The 16,730-nt window shown below is 37.0% G+C and overlaps 1 protein-coding gene across 6 annotated transcripts in view; it reads left to right on the plus strand.

Annotated features, from left to right (window-relative positions):
• LOC139752945 (calcineurin subunit B type 2) overlaps nt 1–16,730 on the plus strand; it is a 103,938-nt gene that overhangs the window by 37,712 nt on the left and 49,496 nt on the right. For 3 of the 6 annotated variants that reach the window (XM_071669047.1, XM_071669051.1, XM_071669049.1), the window contains 2 exons: nt 6,407–6,446; nt 11,219–11,245. In XM_071669047.1, the coding sequence (XP_071525148.1) occupies nt 6,407–6,446; nt 11,219–11,245 (67 nt within the window). The remainder of the gene's footprint in view (nt 1–6,406; nt 6,447–11,218; nt 11,246–16,730) is intronic. The other 3 variants (XM_071669050.1, XM_071669053.1, XM_071669052.1) reach the window with 1 other exon arrangement.

A 16,730-nucleotide genomic window follows, 5' to 3' on the forward strand; every position in this document is an offset into this window, starting at 1 on the left:
ACTCAAGAGGTTGAATAAAACTGTCAAAGAAGAGACAAGATTTTGTCTACCCCACTTGAGATATCCTGAGTAAGTTGTGTCAAGATGAGATGCAGATTGAGTGAGAGAAGAGGTAGCAGCTTTGAAAGATGTGGATAAATGCAGTGTTGAGTTGTTAGCATATGAGTGCATTGAATTAGTTGTAAAGGAGAGTAAATTGTTGAAAAATTGGAGAAAAAGTGTAGGGGACCGGAGAGAACCTTTAGGGACACCGCTGTTGATGACGTAAAGGAGGAGGTTAATCCATCAACAACCACAGAGATAGATCAACCAGAGGGGAAGATAGATATGAAGGAGCAGAGTGAGGGAGGGAAGCCAAAAGAGGGAAGCTTAGAGATGAGACCCCAATGCCACACCCTGTCAAAAGCCATAGATATGTCAAAGGCAACTACACATGACTCCCCAAAATCTTTCAGGGATAATGACCAGACATTAGTAAGCTAGGAAAGAATATCACCTGTGGATCTCACCTTGTGTAAGCCATGCTTGTGATCATGAGAAGACTGATTTTTGAGATGTTTAAGGAAATGGGATTTGAGGAGGGATTCAAAGACTTTGGAATTGGTAAGTATTAAAGCAGTAGGAAGATAGAGGGGTCAGCACGGTCACCCTTGACAGCACTCAATTTACACAAGTCATTCTTTGTAACTAAATTTTTCCCCCAGTAAGCATAATGAACTAGGCCTGTCTTTTGGCAAAATGGTAGGAGCAATAGATAGAAGTATTAGGTAGGAACAGTAGACAGGAGCTTTCAGTAGAGGTAGTAGGCAAGAACATTAGGTGGGAGCATTCGGTGGAAGTGATAGGTTGGAACATTACATAAATTCATTGGGTAGAAGTAGCCAATGGGAACATTAGGAAGGAGCCTCTGAAAATACTGCCCTAGAGTTGCCCTCTGCCATTGGCCCATTAAGGCTAAAAAGTGGCACAGGAGCTAACCTGTATTGAGACTGATTCTGTGGCCACCCTCTTGAGGAAATTCCCAAAGGTAATATGTGTTAGAGATACAGATAGATAGAAGAGAACCTATGAAACCTTTGTGGCCTTCTGCTAGGAACATATGGAATTACTACTTTTCTGGGGACTGGGCAGCAGCATTGTCAGCTGCCAAGAGTGTTATCTGCTTGTTTACATTTTTTGTCAGATGCATCTCAAAGTCATAGGCGTGTTAGGTATATTATGATGATAATTTTGAAACTAAGATGCAGTGGGGAGTCCAGAGAGGATTTTGTAATTCATAATGATTTCTGTGATTGTTTCACTTTCTTTCGCTCAAATTAACCACTCATTTTTATTGAACGTCTAAGTTCTCCATGCTCTCACTTACTTATACAGCATTATGATGAAATAGAAATGCTCCAAATCATGCAAACTGGTATATGTCACTTAAAAAGAATGAATTGATACTCCTTTTATCCATTTCCATTGAAAAATAGAATGCTGGGACTAGACTGATACTGCTGCACATGAAATAAACATTAGATTTATACCAAGGAGAAATTCACCACTTTCCAGTATCATGGTAACTTATTCTGATTGCTTCTGTATCTTGACTTATGATACCACAAGATTATTTTGCATCTAAGCTAAAAACTAATGCATTAGCATTTGCTGCTTCACCTGTGACTCAAACATAGTGCAAGCTATATCTTTTTTAAATCTATTGAACCATGACTTGCTGTGAAGTTCTTGATGTAATTCTCTCCTGCTCGTTCCTTCATAGTCTCAGAAAGACTTCTAGCCTTTGCCTGAATTGTTTGTAAGCTTAGTGGTACACATCCACAGCATCAACAACTTTTCCATTTTGTGGACGGGCCCTAGTTGTTCCTTTGTTATTATCATAGACTTCATACTTGCCAAACTTGTTATTGCTTCACATATTTTTTCTTTGTCCTTTGAAATTGTGGAAACCGGTGATTGAGTCAGCTGTAGATCATGGGCAATCACATTAACTTTTTTTTCCTCCTTATTGGATGATTTCCTTTATTTTCAGTTCATCAAGTGTCTTCCGCAGCTTCTTGCCAATCTATTGACGTGATGGATTTTTCCTCGTGCTCATCATCTTTGGGGTTTAATACAGCATGAAAATTTTTTAGATTTACTTGTACGCGCACTTACGGAATGGTAACTGATAGCAGGAACTGAGAGAGATGCTGTGATGTACACAATGCTGGGATTGTCTGACATTCACTATCATACGCATGCAGCCATTAGCATTGGTGGATGTATGACCAAGTGTAATTTATATACGTGTATTTTTTATTTACATTTTTACTCCATTTGTATGTGCGGATGGTCATAAGTCGGGAAGCAGAATTTTGTTGAGTTTGTTTATCATCAGTTAATTTGTGATTTCCTTTATGTTGTCTTCCATGACATTCATTGCCCAAACTAAACCATGTGGACTCTTGAACTTGATAAAAGTTACTGAATGCAGTGAGGATTTCTTATTGACAGAGTAGGCCATGTGTGCTTGGAGAAAGGAAGAAGGGTGTAGGGTTCCCAGTGAATGTAGATTTAGGTCAAAATGATTAATATCTTCCTGACTGCTTAATCTGGTCATGGATGGAGTGGTTAGGGGGCCAAATGTAAGGATCTTTGAGCAAGGGAATGTGTTCACAGTGTGTTGAAGGTGAGGACATAAATGGGAGGTATATCATATGGTGTTTGCAGATTTCATGGGCTCATAGCAAACTCTACAGAGAAACTTCAGAAGCTGGTGTTAGTGAATGGGAGAGCGTATAAAAGAAGAAACTTGAGGGTTATTTTGATTGAAAGTTTGGTAATGAGGTCCATTTGGGGTGGGGGGGGGGGATAAGGCATAAGTGTTTGAGCATGAGTTTAAGTTGGGGGGATCTGTAGAAAGTTAAAGTAATTTAGGTACAAAAGAATAAATATGGCAGCAGATTGATACTGGAGTGAGTTTCTGGGTGGGAGAAATACTAAGGTCCTTGTATTGTTAAGGAGCATGTGCTAGGAAGGGTCAGTGTTTTTAAGGACAAAGATTGGTATGTTTATAGGTAATCTGTACTTGTTCTGACCGTATCATATTAGTGTAAGTCTTGGCCATGAATGCAAAGGAGAATGATACATGGTGCTGTGATCATTTGAAAAATGATATTGTCAGAGATGTGTGGTAGCATCATTGTGTGATTGAGAGGACCTAGAGTGTACTGAAATGGTTTGTGCTTATGGAGAGAGATTAGTCGAGGGAATTAGAAAGAGGACCCGTATTTTAGAGGCAAGGGAGGATGAGAAGAGGGGACGATGGAGTAAAGGAGGCTTTTGGATATTGGTGGATGAACATTCAGGGGAGAAAGACATGAGTGTGATAGAAACAATTAGACTTTTGTATCATATTGGGAATGACATCTTTCCGTTAGGTTGAGTCAGCATATATGAAGTGGTCAGAGTAAATCATGGAAGAGTCTTTGAAACTTATTTTATGAACAATAGACTAGGTATGCTTGTACTTCTAGAAGTAGTATGTAGCAACATTAGAAAGGAGCACTATGTAGAAGTAATTAGTAGGATCATTAGATGGGAGCATTAGGTAGATGTAGTCAGTAGGGACATTAGGTAGGAGCCTCTGCAAACACTTTGCTAGTTTCCCTCTGCCAGTGGCTTGTTAGAGTGAGGCATAAAGGCAAAGAAGTGGCACTGGAGTTCACTGGTTATAGAGACTGTATTACTGTGGCCACCTCCTTAAGGGAGTTCCAGTTAGGAATAGGCATCAGAGTTATAGAATATACAAGTTATGATACATTTTATATATGATAGATTGCATGTGTGTAAATAAGGCTGATATTCAACTGTAACAGATACTATCTCATGATTGCAGAAAAGCGATCAGTAAAAAAATGAAACGAAGGAAAGTAATTAGATTTTTCTTTGTACTGTATGATGAGAAACATGGCTTGATGTTAAGATGGCATATAATGTGAAGCACATTTAGAACAACATGAAACTTTTTGTTATGTTACAGTAAAAGTCAAACAAGGTGGAACTGCATTGAACCCATGTGTGCAATGTAGATGAAAACGAAACCAATTGATGAAGAATATTTATAAGAAAGTTTATTTAATTGCAGTATGTATTCCAGTTGTAAAGACAGTAAATAATGTTACATATAAAGTGCCCAGAACTGAACAAGATGCATTTAATGAAATGTTGGCCCAGAGACTTTTGATTCCTATCTTAGAGAGTTTGAATAATGTGGAACAGGGCTCAGGTATAAATTTAGATATAGAATAACTTGTAATGAAATGAGCAATTGAAAACATTAATGAAGCCACATGAGGTGTTAGCACAGAGCAGATAAAACTTGTGTCTGACAAACTTAACCTTTTCTTCATGAATGATACTGCACTTTTGTCACAAATACTTGGGTAAGTAAAACAAATGAAATTATAATATCATGCAAGTAACTACATCATACTTCAGTGTATAGATTTGGAAAAAGAAATTATGGTACAGCAGAAGGTGATATTTGCATGCTAAATGTTTTGAGTTTTAAGAAGATGAAATGGAAAAGGAAATACTGAACTGGTCAAAGTAAATTGGACTAATATGAATATGAGAGAAACTTGAAAATGAATATTGGAAAATAATTGGTTGCTTGTAAGGAGAGGATAGAAGAGCTTGAAGGAAAGATTAAAAATTTACAAAGATTGAATATAATCACATAAAAGAGAACAAAGAATAAAGGAAGAAAACTTGATGAGTGGAGAAGAATCCAAGAGTTTAGTTCCTGTTTTAACAAAGAACAAAATAGCAGAGATTGGATACCTTGAAGTTAGAGAAGAGTATGAAAATTTTCCGAGAAAATGTACATGCACCAAACTCACCATTTGCAGGGAATCAAGGTGAACAGTTTATTTATTATTACTTAATGCCTAAGTGCATTGCCGAGGATTCTTTTTTTTTTTTTTTTTTTTTTTTTTTTTTTTTTTTAAGTCTTCAAATTGTGTTATATGTCATAGGGCATGCTGGGTAATCAGTCTGGCCTACCCCTCAGTCAGCATGTGGATCCCATTGATTGAAGAGCAGCTTTTACTTTGAGCTTACATGTGTTGTGGTGAATTTTTGATATTTTGCATCATAAGTCCAGGATGCTCTCATGGCTCCCCTGCTCAGGAAATGCCAACCAAGAGAAAACTTTTCATGCTTGAAGAAATGTTGGCAGTAATTATGAAACTGGAGCAGTGGGAGCATCCTGCCAGGATATCTTGAAGCTACACCATGAAGAAGCCCAGCACTTTCACCATATGGGAGAATGATGACTTGATGTAAGTTTCTGCAAAATTTTCATCCATTGTGTGAAATCCAATGTTTGAAAAGAAGTGGAGAGATTGGAACTCATGAGAGAGATTGAAATAATGTGAACTTGACAGTTTAGAAATAAGAGAATCATATATATATATATAACATACCCTTTTGTTTGCCTTAATCATTTGCTATTTCTGAATCCATTATGATGTATACATCTAGTGCACATTCACTGTCATTTGAACTGTAGAAGAAAGGTGATCATACAGAGACATCATGGCTGGTATGCCTTGCCCATCTGTGTGTAGGTAGAATTGCTTTCACATTAGGTTTTGATACATCATCTTGTGTCAGACATTCTGGGATCATCTTTTATAATGTCCTGATAGATGGATTGTTGACGGGAACTTCATTTCTCTGTAGAGTCCTAATTGAATGATCCTACCAAATCCAGCAAAGTGATTGAATTGCATATGCAGAGGTAATGTCATATTTTTATAGATAAAAGTATACATGCCTGACAGCTAGGACTTAAATCCTTTGTGTCATTTGAAACTTGATGGTTTGATGTCCCCCATTTAGATATTTTGATGGACTCATGTCTAAGGTTTATGTCATTGTTTCTTTAAGTAGACTGTTCCATCCAATAAATAGACTTTTTTGTGAATTATTCCTTCAAAATTGATATGCCTGTCATGTTTTCAGTAAATACCAATAATATAGTCCAGAAATCTCTCTGGATCAGTAGAAGCATTCTACACCTGCTTTTTATTAACTCTTAAAGCAAATAAAATTTTTGTTGTAATGATGTGTCCATCCATCAGTTCATCCTCGTTTTTTCTGTCTGTGTAGGCATTTATTTGTATGTGGACTACTCACCAAGTGGGAAGTGGACTTGTAATTCAAGGACTGGAATGAAATAGGATGGCTGAGTTTCCCCAAATACAGGAGAGGAGATGAACCGTGTGTAATTTGGGGTCAGTAGGTCAGAGTTAAGGACACTGAGTTTCAGTTCTTGATTAGGGTGATAAGCCACTTTCCTTGTGGCTATGTATGTTTTGTAATTGTAAATAAATGAGATTAATGCTTCCTTTTGCAGGGTAACGAGGCATCATTACCAATGGAGATGTGCTCCAACTGTAAGTACATGATATTGCAATGTTTTTTCTTGTTTTGAGTGTTGTGATTAGGCTCATCAGTGATAACATATGATCAAGTGGATTGTGGCACAAATAGAATAGGACATATTTCAGTAAGAATGAATACAGTACCCTTCCTTTCAGTATTAAGGTGAGGTTGAAGTTTGCATCATTAAGATAATGCCAGTGTGAAGCAGTCAGCAGTTTCAAGCATTTACTCATTGTCTAATACGAGGAGTGCTAGATATGTTTGCCAGCTTTCTTCTTTCACTGGAATTGTATAATGATACTGCCCAAAGCACTAATGACTTGAATTATCTCAATCCACCTCTTTATGCCACAATTTATATTAGCAAAAAATGCTGGAATGTTTTTTTTTTCCACCCTATTGACTTTTTGAAATGTAGAAATGCATCTCAGTCCTATAACTTGATTTTAACATGCCATTAGATCTTTTCCATTTTTATGTGAGTGGGATGCAAGTGCTCCTTTAGTGGCAGTAATACCTTATATATATTTTTAACACTCTAAAGTCATATTCAGCATTTTTTGAATTATCCTGAAAGGAAGTCAAAATTTTTAATCAAGTGTGTGAAGCATTTCATGGGACCTTTAATTAGATTTGATTGGAATACAGTATACTGTGGAATTATTATTTAAAGCATATGTGTCCCCCCATGTATAGGAAATTCCAGATTTATAATATCATTTCTATGCTACCACGGATGAATAAATAGGGACAGATCAATGTACGTATCCATTTTTAGTAATTGCTATGTATAGGTATTTGCTATGTATAGGTATTAGAATGTACGTTTGCTTTCTGAGTTTGAGCTAGAAAGCAATTCTAGGGCCTTTTATGTAGTGATAGAATAGTAGTATACATAAGAAGTTGTAGACAATTGGAATGTATTGAAATTAAAGCAGTTTATATTAAATGGGTCCCAATTACATGGATGCTTTGATAATAACTTGAGTAGCTATTGGCCCAGATTCTGATAAACTGCTTGAGTGGTTCGATTGTCACTCCCAGTAACTTAAAAAGATGAGCATTCTCTCAGAATGTGGGCCTGACCCTTAGCTAAGGCAGAGCATGGATGTACATAAGCATAGTGTGATGGTGAGTCTGTAGAAGAAATAAATTGATTCACCTCCTCCCATTCTTAATTGCGCTCCATTGGAACTCCTAAGTATAGTTGGATATAAGTTTTAATTTCTCTCCTAGAGTTACAGATATGGAAAACTCAGCACATCATCTGAAGCTTTCCTTACATCAGTTTTGCAACTTTCACTGATTATGAAATACTCAGTGGACTTGAGCCTCAAGTATGCCTTCATTATGACCAACTTTTTCTTTTTTACTTACAACACAGAAAATAGCCATAATGGAAGCTTACTTTATGACAGAATATCATTGAGTGTCTTTCATTTGCTTTCTTTGTGACCATAAATGATTGATAGCCTTGATTGGATTTCAAATGCATGCTCACTGTCCCTGGGAAAGGAGCTGTGTTTGAAAAGCTAACTGGAGGCTAGCCATAGTGGACATAAAACCAGACACCTTTTACAACAACTGTGGTTGCTGAAAGAGTCTTGTTTGCATGTTGACTAGAGGCGAAGGTCATAAGTCACTGTCACAGTTAGGGGCCTCCTAACTAAGCACCTCACTGTTTTAGACAGCTTGGTTCACAGATTTTCTGCAAGAATGTACAGTACCATACTTCATCACAAAACAGATTATGGTGTCATATACACTGAATAATGTGAGAGTACCAGTATAAATTTGAATCTTTTGATGAATCCTCAGCTTTATTCTTTTTAAATACAGTTGTTTTCCCTTCCCATGATCTAGGCCATGTGCCTGTTAACAGTGTTTATTAATCCAATTGTTGTATTAGTTTTGCATGTTTTCCCATACAAATCCTAAATTAAACAGAACTGTTTATCATTTCATGCAAAGAAGTCACATGAATAATATTTCAGTCATTATCAGTAAAATTATGAAATGAGACTAGGACTTATAGCATGATATGATATCTCTAACACAGATGTTTGAAGTGCCAAAGATATGGTACAAACATTTTCATTTTAAAGCTGGTGCTGAAATTAGAGCCAAGATGTATTCATTATTCCCTTTGTGTGAACTTAATTTATAAAGATTTTCCATAACCAACCAATAGGAGCTTGAGTAAATACACAGGAGCATGTTTATGTTAATATGTCAATGCCAAGTATATACCAGGAATTATGAAAATTGGATGTGCTAGGATCTAATAGTTTGGTGCTTCAATGCAGCCAAGCTTTAAAGTATGCTGTTAAGAAGGGTATATATATGCTATATACAGGATTTTTAGATACAATTACCAGGATTCTTTGCAATGACATGCAAATGACTCATAGTAGCCAGATTATTTTTTTATTTTCATGCAGTTGTTTTGTATTTATTACAAGTGATATTTGCTGCTTTATTCATTTTTAATTTTGATCCATGCCTGTGTGTAGCTTTTCCAAAACATTGTGAAGTTGTTGCGAAGTATACCTGGTAGCAATGTGATCACGATGACCCCCATTCAAGCAGCGCACCAAATGTGATTTGTGTTGCCAAGATGCCATACTGGAGCATACCACCACCTGGGGGCAGTTCGAGTATGTCCAAAGAGTAAATATAGTTGTCTTTTTTGAGGGTAAAATGTAGTATACCATTAATGCTTCAGAAAGATTGGTAACTATTATTTTGAATGGTTGGTGCTTTGTTTACCAAGAGCTTTGTAAGTTTTATGATGATATTCTCTACTGGATATATTTTTTACATGGTTGGGTTACAAAAGAAATAATTAGTTTCACATACTTATAATACTGGTGCAGTGATTTCTGTACATAATGTATTGAATTTGATATAGTTATTTTAACAGACTCGGTAACCACCTAATCTTATTTATTTTTACTCTTTTACAATAAGTAATAGTAAAGATTAAAGTCAGCTTTAACTCATGCAGTTTACAGTAAAATAATGCTACACCAGTTGTTCATGACTTTCAGAGTTCATATAGATTTGGTACAACCAGATGATTACAACTAGTAATTAAGATTTTCAGATCATTTAATGTTTTTGTAGCAGTTATCTGATTTTAGGCAAATTGTTTTATTGTTGAATACAAATAAATGGAAAAAAATACACAATAAAAAATCCCAGTTTTGGATCTTTTGGTGGAAGTACCCCTTCATTTCAGATTCTCAGTATTTGGTCTTGTGTGTAGAATGTAAAGACCGTATGTTAACCCTACAGCCATTTTTGGAGTAGCTGATATGTCCCAAGACATTGTTAGCGAATGCTTTGGAAATCCCCTTTATTAAACTTCTTTTAAAGTTGAATGAGAAAACCATTAACTAATAGTGGGCCTTTAGCTGTGCGTTGTTAAGGGAGAGATTGCAGGTGTCTGAAGATATCTAGATGAAACTCACTTTAGAAAACCTTCAGCCAGAAGGAAAATTAAAAGTTTTCTGAACCATAAACATAGAACATTATTGATATATGTTGAGTTTATTTCTTAGATTTTTAAGTACAAGGCCTGTCTGATATAGATAGATTTCTTTAACATTAACGTTGTCATGCTTTTCAAGTGCAGCAAAATAATGCGTGCACAGCTGAGTTTAATCTGTTCATAGTTTGCTGAATTTTGTCATCACTAGCACTTAAATGAATACTTTCAACTTGCCTTTAAATATTTGTCATTATAATGGGATGATGATTGCTTAATGTCAAGCAGCGGGAATAGATGGCCATTTCCATAGGATTCTTTTTTAGGAGAAACATCTGTCATAGAAATTAATGATGAGATATTGTGCATAATACTCATATAGATTATGCATCATAAAGTTGATAGTTGTAATGTCCCTGATAGTTAACTTTCAGATGTCCAAGAGTAGGGAGAAAACTGTAGATTTTACTTTTGAAAAAGTTTATGAGAAATTCTAAGAAATTGAGAGAATTGCATATTTTTGTTTATCCATGTGTTCCTCTATTTTTGTTGAGTAATTTGTACTTTCGTGTTACTAAAAGAATGCAAGTTAGATACAGTAATCCGTTGATTATTAAAGATCACCTGTTTTTACAATGCCAAATATGACTTTTTTGCATTCATTAAATTGTAACTTTTTTCATAGTAAACAAGTTAATGGTTGTATTCATGTTGACAATGTTTGGCAAAGTCTTCCATTTCATGTTCTATGAAACAGCTCAATAAGATGAAAAAAATTCTGGAATGTTTGGTTCACATACAAAAACGAACATCTTTTATGCTTTTCCAGTATTTACATCAAAGGATACGCTGTAGTACCAACTGTTTCCTATATTTTGCTAATTTGCACAGGTATCATAGCTTTATGTAATAGTCATGCTGTGATTCTTCAGTTACTGTAGATAGAGACTGGTAGAAAAGCTACCACACAAAAAATTTGTGTAAAATTGATTCCAAAGGATCCAAAAATTGGGTTTTTTTAATTTACACTTTCGTTTTTATTTAAAGAGTATGCAAAAAGTTGTAATTTCATTATATCTTTTTGGGGGGTTGTATTATAAATGCTCTGGTTAATACCTCCCAACATTCAAATCACTTGGAATTTTTATCCAAGATCAAGTTTTTATTAGCACAGTCGGATGTTGTCAGGGATTTATCCGAGCTGTCTCCCGGTGATGGTGCAATTATCCCTTGGTATTGATGGTGTGTATGGCTCTTGGCTGTCACTCAATGGTTGTGTTTTGTTCCTTGCAGCGTCCTCTGACTACGGCTTCCAAATGTGTAAGTGTTGTCTTTTTTGAACTTGGGAATGGAATGCTTTTGTTGGCACTGAGACAAGGGAGTCTTTTTATTGGCTTATGGGTTATTTGCTCTGCAGTATTTAATGCATTTTTCGTGCTCAAACAAATGCAGTTTATTTATTTTTTCTTTATAGACCCACTTTTATTTTCTTAAGGCTGCTGGTCTTCTTCCTGTAATCTTCAAGTTGGGAGAATGTGTGTGCACTTGAACTATTGTCAGTTCCTTGTCTTTACATAGGTTTTGTAGACTGTGTGTTCCTTTTTATATTACAGTTGTTATTGTTATTATTATCATTATTATTATTATTATTATTATTATTATTATTACATTTGAAGGAAATTATGATGGCACTTTGGTGTTCAATATTAATTCTTAAGCATTATAGAATGATAGCACTTGTAGCAATGTTAGGCATTGTTTAATGTGAAATTATTAGAGACGGTGCCATTTTCCATAACTTTTATCATATAACTTCACATATGATGGATGAATCCTAGTAAGTTTGCCTTTAAAGAATTCTTTTTGACTAGTATGCACTTATGTAAACCTGCTTTTTCATATATAAGAAATGGTATCTTGCCTTGAATATGTTTTTGGTGTTCAGAAGAGGTTGTGACTTTTTCTAATGAAGTGAGTTTTACTGAATCAACAGGATGAGTATAAACTCAAAAACCAATTTCCTTGTAACCTGACGAAAAATTTACATTCTTCCAGATTTTCAAAGGTAATATTTTATCTTTGTAATCTTTACCTTAATTTCATTTTCTGCCTTATTTCTTCCAAGAGAAGTTCTTGAAAGTGAAATCTGTCTCTACAGTTTCTTAACCTCTCAGTAATACTTGCAATTTACCCCAAGTTCCTTTAATTTGAAGGTGAACACTTCCTGTGAAAACCACAAGTGACATTCTTGTTTGATGATTTTTTGATGTTTATCCTTGCTGCTGAATGTTTGTTCAGACTTCAGGTAGATAGAGAGAATAGAATAATGTTGTTTATTTGTTTGTGATGGGATGAGTGCAGGCCCCTACCTGTGGAGATGTTGATATAAGGGCTAGATTCCATCTCTGCCCTCAAAAGTCAGACTGACCTTAACCACAACAAAGTCCTCTTCACTTTTTCCCCTGAAAGCAATGGTTAGCTAAGAATTTTTTGATGACTCCCTTTCATTTTGGATAATTAGGTTTAACATTTTTAGATTTTTTTATTTTGTCAGTAAAAACATTAATTTGTATTTGAGGAGTTTCAAGATAGTATAAGAAGTTATATTGATAAACATAATAAGAATTTATATTGATAAACATAATGAAGGTTTAATTTCTTAGCAGATTGCTACTGCTGGAAGATATGAGAGTTGTTTCAAAATCTAAATTTTTTGTTTGATTTCAGTTTTAAATGTAAAGGTTGTGTCAACCTCAGTTCACTGTCATTAACCTAACAAGTGCATGTGTGAACTTATATTCCATGCTTTTGCATGTTGCTCCTGGGAATGTGTTCTCAGATTAAGTTTTGAAAAACCCAGTGGCAACAGCAGGAATGTTTTGATACAGGCAGACTCTAGTAGGAACAGATTACCCCAATGTCAGTAGCTCATTTAAGTGAAAGACATCGTGGAGGCATGTCTTTATTCATCATCCGCATAGTCCCAATATACCACACAAAATACAGAGGTCATTGATTGAGTCCGATCTTTATGCTGATTCTGATATAGATAGTCAATTTGACTTTCCTAAACAAGGTCAGGCACCAAGCTTATTGGCATTTTAAGCAACACTGCAACCATGGCTCATGGATGTCACTGTAGTGGCCTAAAATTAGTGAACAATTAGTGTAAGTACTACACAGGATATTCTGCCTCCCATGTGGAGTACAGAAATGAGATTGTGCTTTTTGTAACCCTTGAAATATGCTCTTTCATTCTGAAAGCACAAAGTGTAATTCACCAAATTTCATTTTTGCAGTCTGTGATCATGGAAAGTCTGTGGTTTGAGATGGTTTGATCAAGTAAGAAATGAAAAGGTAAAAGAGTGTGTGCAGAAATGTTTGGACATATGGACATATGGAGGGAATGAGTAAGGAAAGGTTGACAAAGAGGTTACATGTGTCAGAAGTAGAGTGCACAAGAAGTATATATGGTTGTTAGAGAGGTGAATGCAATAGTTTTGGAGAGAGAGGGGCAAGTATGCAGTCTGTTGTGGATGAGAAGGCATGGGAAGTGAGTCAGTTGTTGTTTGCTGATGACACAGTGCTGGTGGCTGATTCATGTGAGAAACTGCAGAAGCTGGTGACTGAGTTTGGTAAATTGTGTGAAAGAAGAAAGCTGAGAGTAAATGTAAATAAGAGCAAGGTTATTAGGTTTAGTAGGGTTGAGGGACAAGTAAACTGGGAGGTAAGTTTGAATGGAGAAAAACTGGAGGAAGTGAAGTGTTTTAGATATCTGGGAGTGGATTTGGCAGCAGATGGAACCATGGAAGCTGAAGTGAGTCACAGGGTGGAGGAGGGAATGAAGGTTCTGGGAGCAATAAAGAATGTGTGGAATGCAAAAACGTTATCTCAGAGAGCAAATATGGATATGTTTGAAGGAAAAGTGGTTCCAACAATGTTATATGGTTGTGAGGCATGGGCTATAGATATGGTTGTGCGGAGGAGGGTGGATGTGTTGGAAATGATATATTTGAGGACAATATGTGGTGTGAGGTGGTTTGATCAAGTAAGTAATGAAAGGGTAAGAAAGATGTGTGGTAATGAAAAGAGTGTGGTTGAGAGAGCAGAAATGGTTTGGTCACATAGTCACATGGAGAGAATGAGTGAGGAAGGATTGACAAAGAGGATATATGTGTTAGAGGTGGAGGGAACGAGAAGTGGGAGACCAAATTGGAGGTGGAAGGATGGAGTAAAAAAGATTTTGAGCAATCAGGGCCTGACATACAAGGAATAGAGTGCATTGGAACGATGTGGTATACTGGGGTCGACGTGCTGTCAGTGGATTGAACTAGGGCATGTGAAGCGTCTGGGGTAAACCATAGAAAGTTTTGTGGGGCCTGTATGTGGAAAGGGAGCTGTCGTTTCGGTGCATTACACATGACAGCTAGAAACTGAGTGTGAACGGATGTGGCCTTTGTTGTCTTTTCCTAGGGCTACCTCGTGCGTGTGAGGAGGGAAGGGGGTGCCATTTCATGTGTGGCAGGGTGGCGGCAGGAATGGATGAAGGCAGCATGTATAAATATGTACTTGTGTATATATGTATATGTCAGTTGATTGATAGGCGCACGAAAGAGAGACTTTTGGATGTTAATGTGCTGAGAGGTGCAGCTGGAGGGATGTCTGATCATTATCTTGTGGAGGCCAAGGTGAAGATTTGTAGAGGTTTTCAGAAAAGAAGAGAGAATGTCCGGGATGAAGAGAGTTGTGAGAGTAAGTGAGCTTGGGAAGGAGACTTGTGTGAGGAAGTACCAGGAGAGACTGAGTACAGAATGGAAAAAGGTTAGAACAAAGGAGGTAAGGGGAGTGGGGGAGGAATGGGATGTATTTAGGGAAGCAGTGATGGCTTGCGCAAAAGATGCTTGTGGCATGAGAAGCGTGGGTGGTGGGCAGATTAGAAAGGGTAGTGCATGGTGGGTTGAAGAAGTATGATTATTAGTGAAAGAGAAGAGAGAGGCATTTGGACAATTTTTGCAGGGAAATAATGCAAATGACTGTGAGATGTATAAAAGAATGAGGCAGGAGGTCAAGAGAAAGGTGCAAGTGGTGAAAAAAAGGTCAAATGAGAGTTGGGGTGAGAGAGTATCATTAAATTTTAGGGAGAATAAAAAAGATGTTTTGGAAGGAGGTAAATAAAGTGCATAAGACAAAAGAACAAATGGGAACATCAGTGAAGGGGCCTAATGGGAAGATGATAACAAGTAGTGGTGATGTGAGGAGATGGAGTGAGTATTTTGAAGGTTTGTTGAATGTGTTTGATGATAGAGTGGCAGATATAGGGTGTTTTGGTCGAGGTGGTGTGCAAAGTGAGAGGGTTAGGGAGAATGATTTCGTAAACAGAGAAGAGGTAGTAAAAGCTTTGCGGAAGATGAAAGCCAGCAAGGCAGCAGGTTTGGATGGTATTGCAGTGGAATTTATTAAAAAAGGGGGTGACTGTATTGTTGACTGGTTGGTAAAGTTATTTAATGTATATACGACTCATGGTGAGGTGCCTGAGGATTGGCGGAATGCATGCATAGTGCTATTGTACAAAGGCAAAGGGGATAAAAGTGAGTGCTCAAATTACAGAGGTATAAGTTTGTTGAGTATTCTTGGGAAATTATATGGGAGAGTATTGATTGAGAGGGTGAAGGCATGTACAGAGCATCAGATTGGGGAAGAGCAGTGTGGTTTTAGAAGTGGTGGAGGATGTGTGGATCAGGTGTTTGCTTTGAAGAGTGTATGTGAGAAATACTTAGAAAAGCAAATGGATTTGTATGTAGCATTTATGGATCTGGAGAAGGCATATGATAGAGTTGATAGAGATGCTCTGTGGAAGGTATTAAGAATATATGGTGTGGGAGGCAAAGTGTTAGAAGCAGTGAAAAGTTTTTATCGAGGATGTAAGGCATGTGTACGTGTAGGAAGAGAGGAAAGTGATTGGTTCTCAGTGAATGTAGGTTTGTGGCAGGGGTGTGTGATGTCTCTATGGTTGTTTAATTTGTTTATGGATGGGGTTGTTAGGGAGGTGAATGCAAGAGTTTTGGAAAGAGGGGCAAGTATGCAGTCTGTTGTGGGTGAGAGAGCTTGGGATGTGAGTCAGTTGTTTGCTGATGATACAGCGCTGGTGGCTGATTCGGGTGAGACACTGCAGAAGCTGGTGACTGAGTTTGGTAAAGTGTGTGAAAGGAGAAAGCTGAGAGTAAATGTGAATAAGAGCAAGGTTATTAGGTACAGTAGGGTTGAGGGACAAGTCAACTGTGAGGTAAGTTTGAATGGAGAAAAAGTGGAGGAAGTGAAGTGTTTTAGATATCTGGGAGTGGATTTGGCAGCGGATGGAACCATGGAAGCGGAAGTGAATAATAGAATGGGAGAGGGGGCGAAAGTTCTGGGAGCGTTGAAAAGTGTGTGGAAGTCAAGAACGTTATCTTGGAAAGCAAAAATGGGTATGTTTGAAGGAATAGTGGATCCAACAATGTTATATGATTGCGAGGCATGGGCTATAGATAGAGTTGTGTTGAGGAGGGTGGATGTGCTGGAAATGAGATGTTTGAGGACAATATGTGGTGTGAGGTGGTTTGATCGAGTAAGTAATGAAAGGGCAAGAGAGATGTGTGGTGATAAAAGGTGTGGTTGAGAGAGCAGAAGATGGTGTTTTGAAATAGTTTTGTCACATGGAGAGAATGAGTGAGGAAAGATTGACGAAGAGGATATATGAGTCAGAGGTGGAGGGACGAGGAGAAGTGGGAGACCAAATTGGAGGTGGAAAGATGGAGTGAAAAAGATT

This window comes from Panulirus ornatus, chromosome 13, assembly GCF_036320965.1.
Source record: "Panulirus ornatus isolate Po-2019 chromosome 13, ASM3632096v1, whole genome shotgun sequence".
Taxonomy (NCBI): Eukaryota; Metazoa; Arthropoda; class Malacostraca; order Decapoda; family Palinuridae; genus Panulirus; species Panulirus ornatus.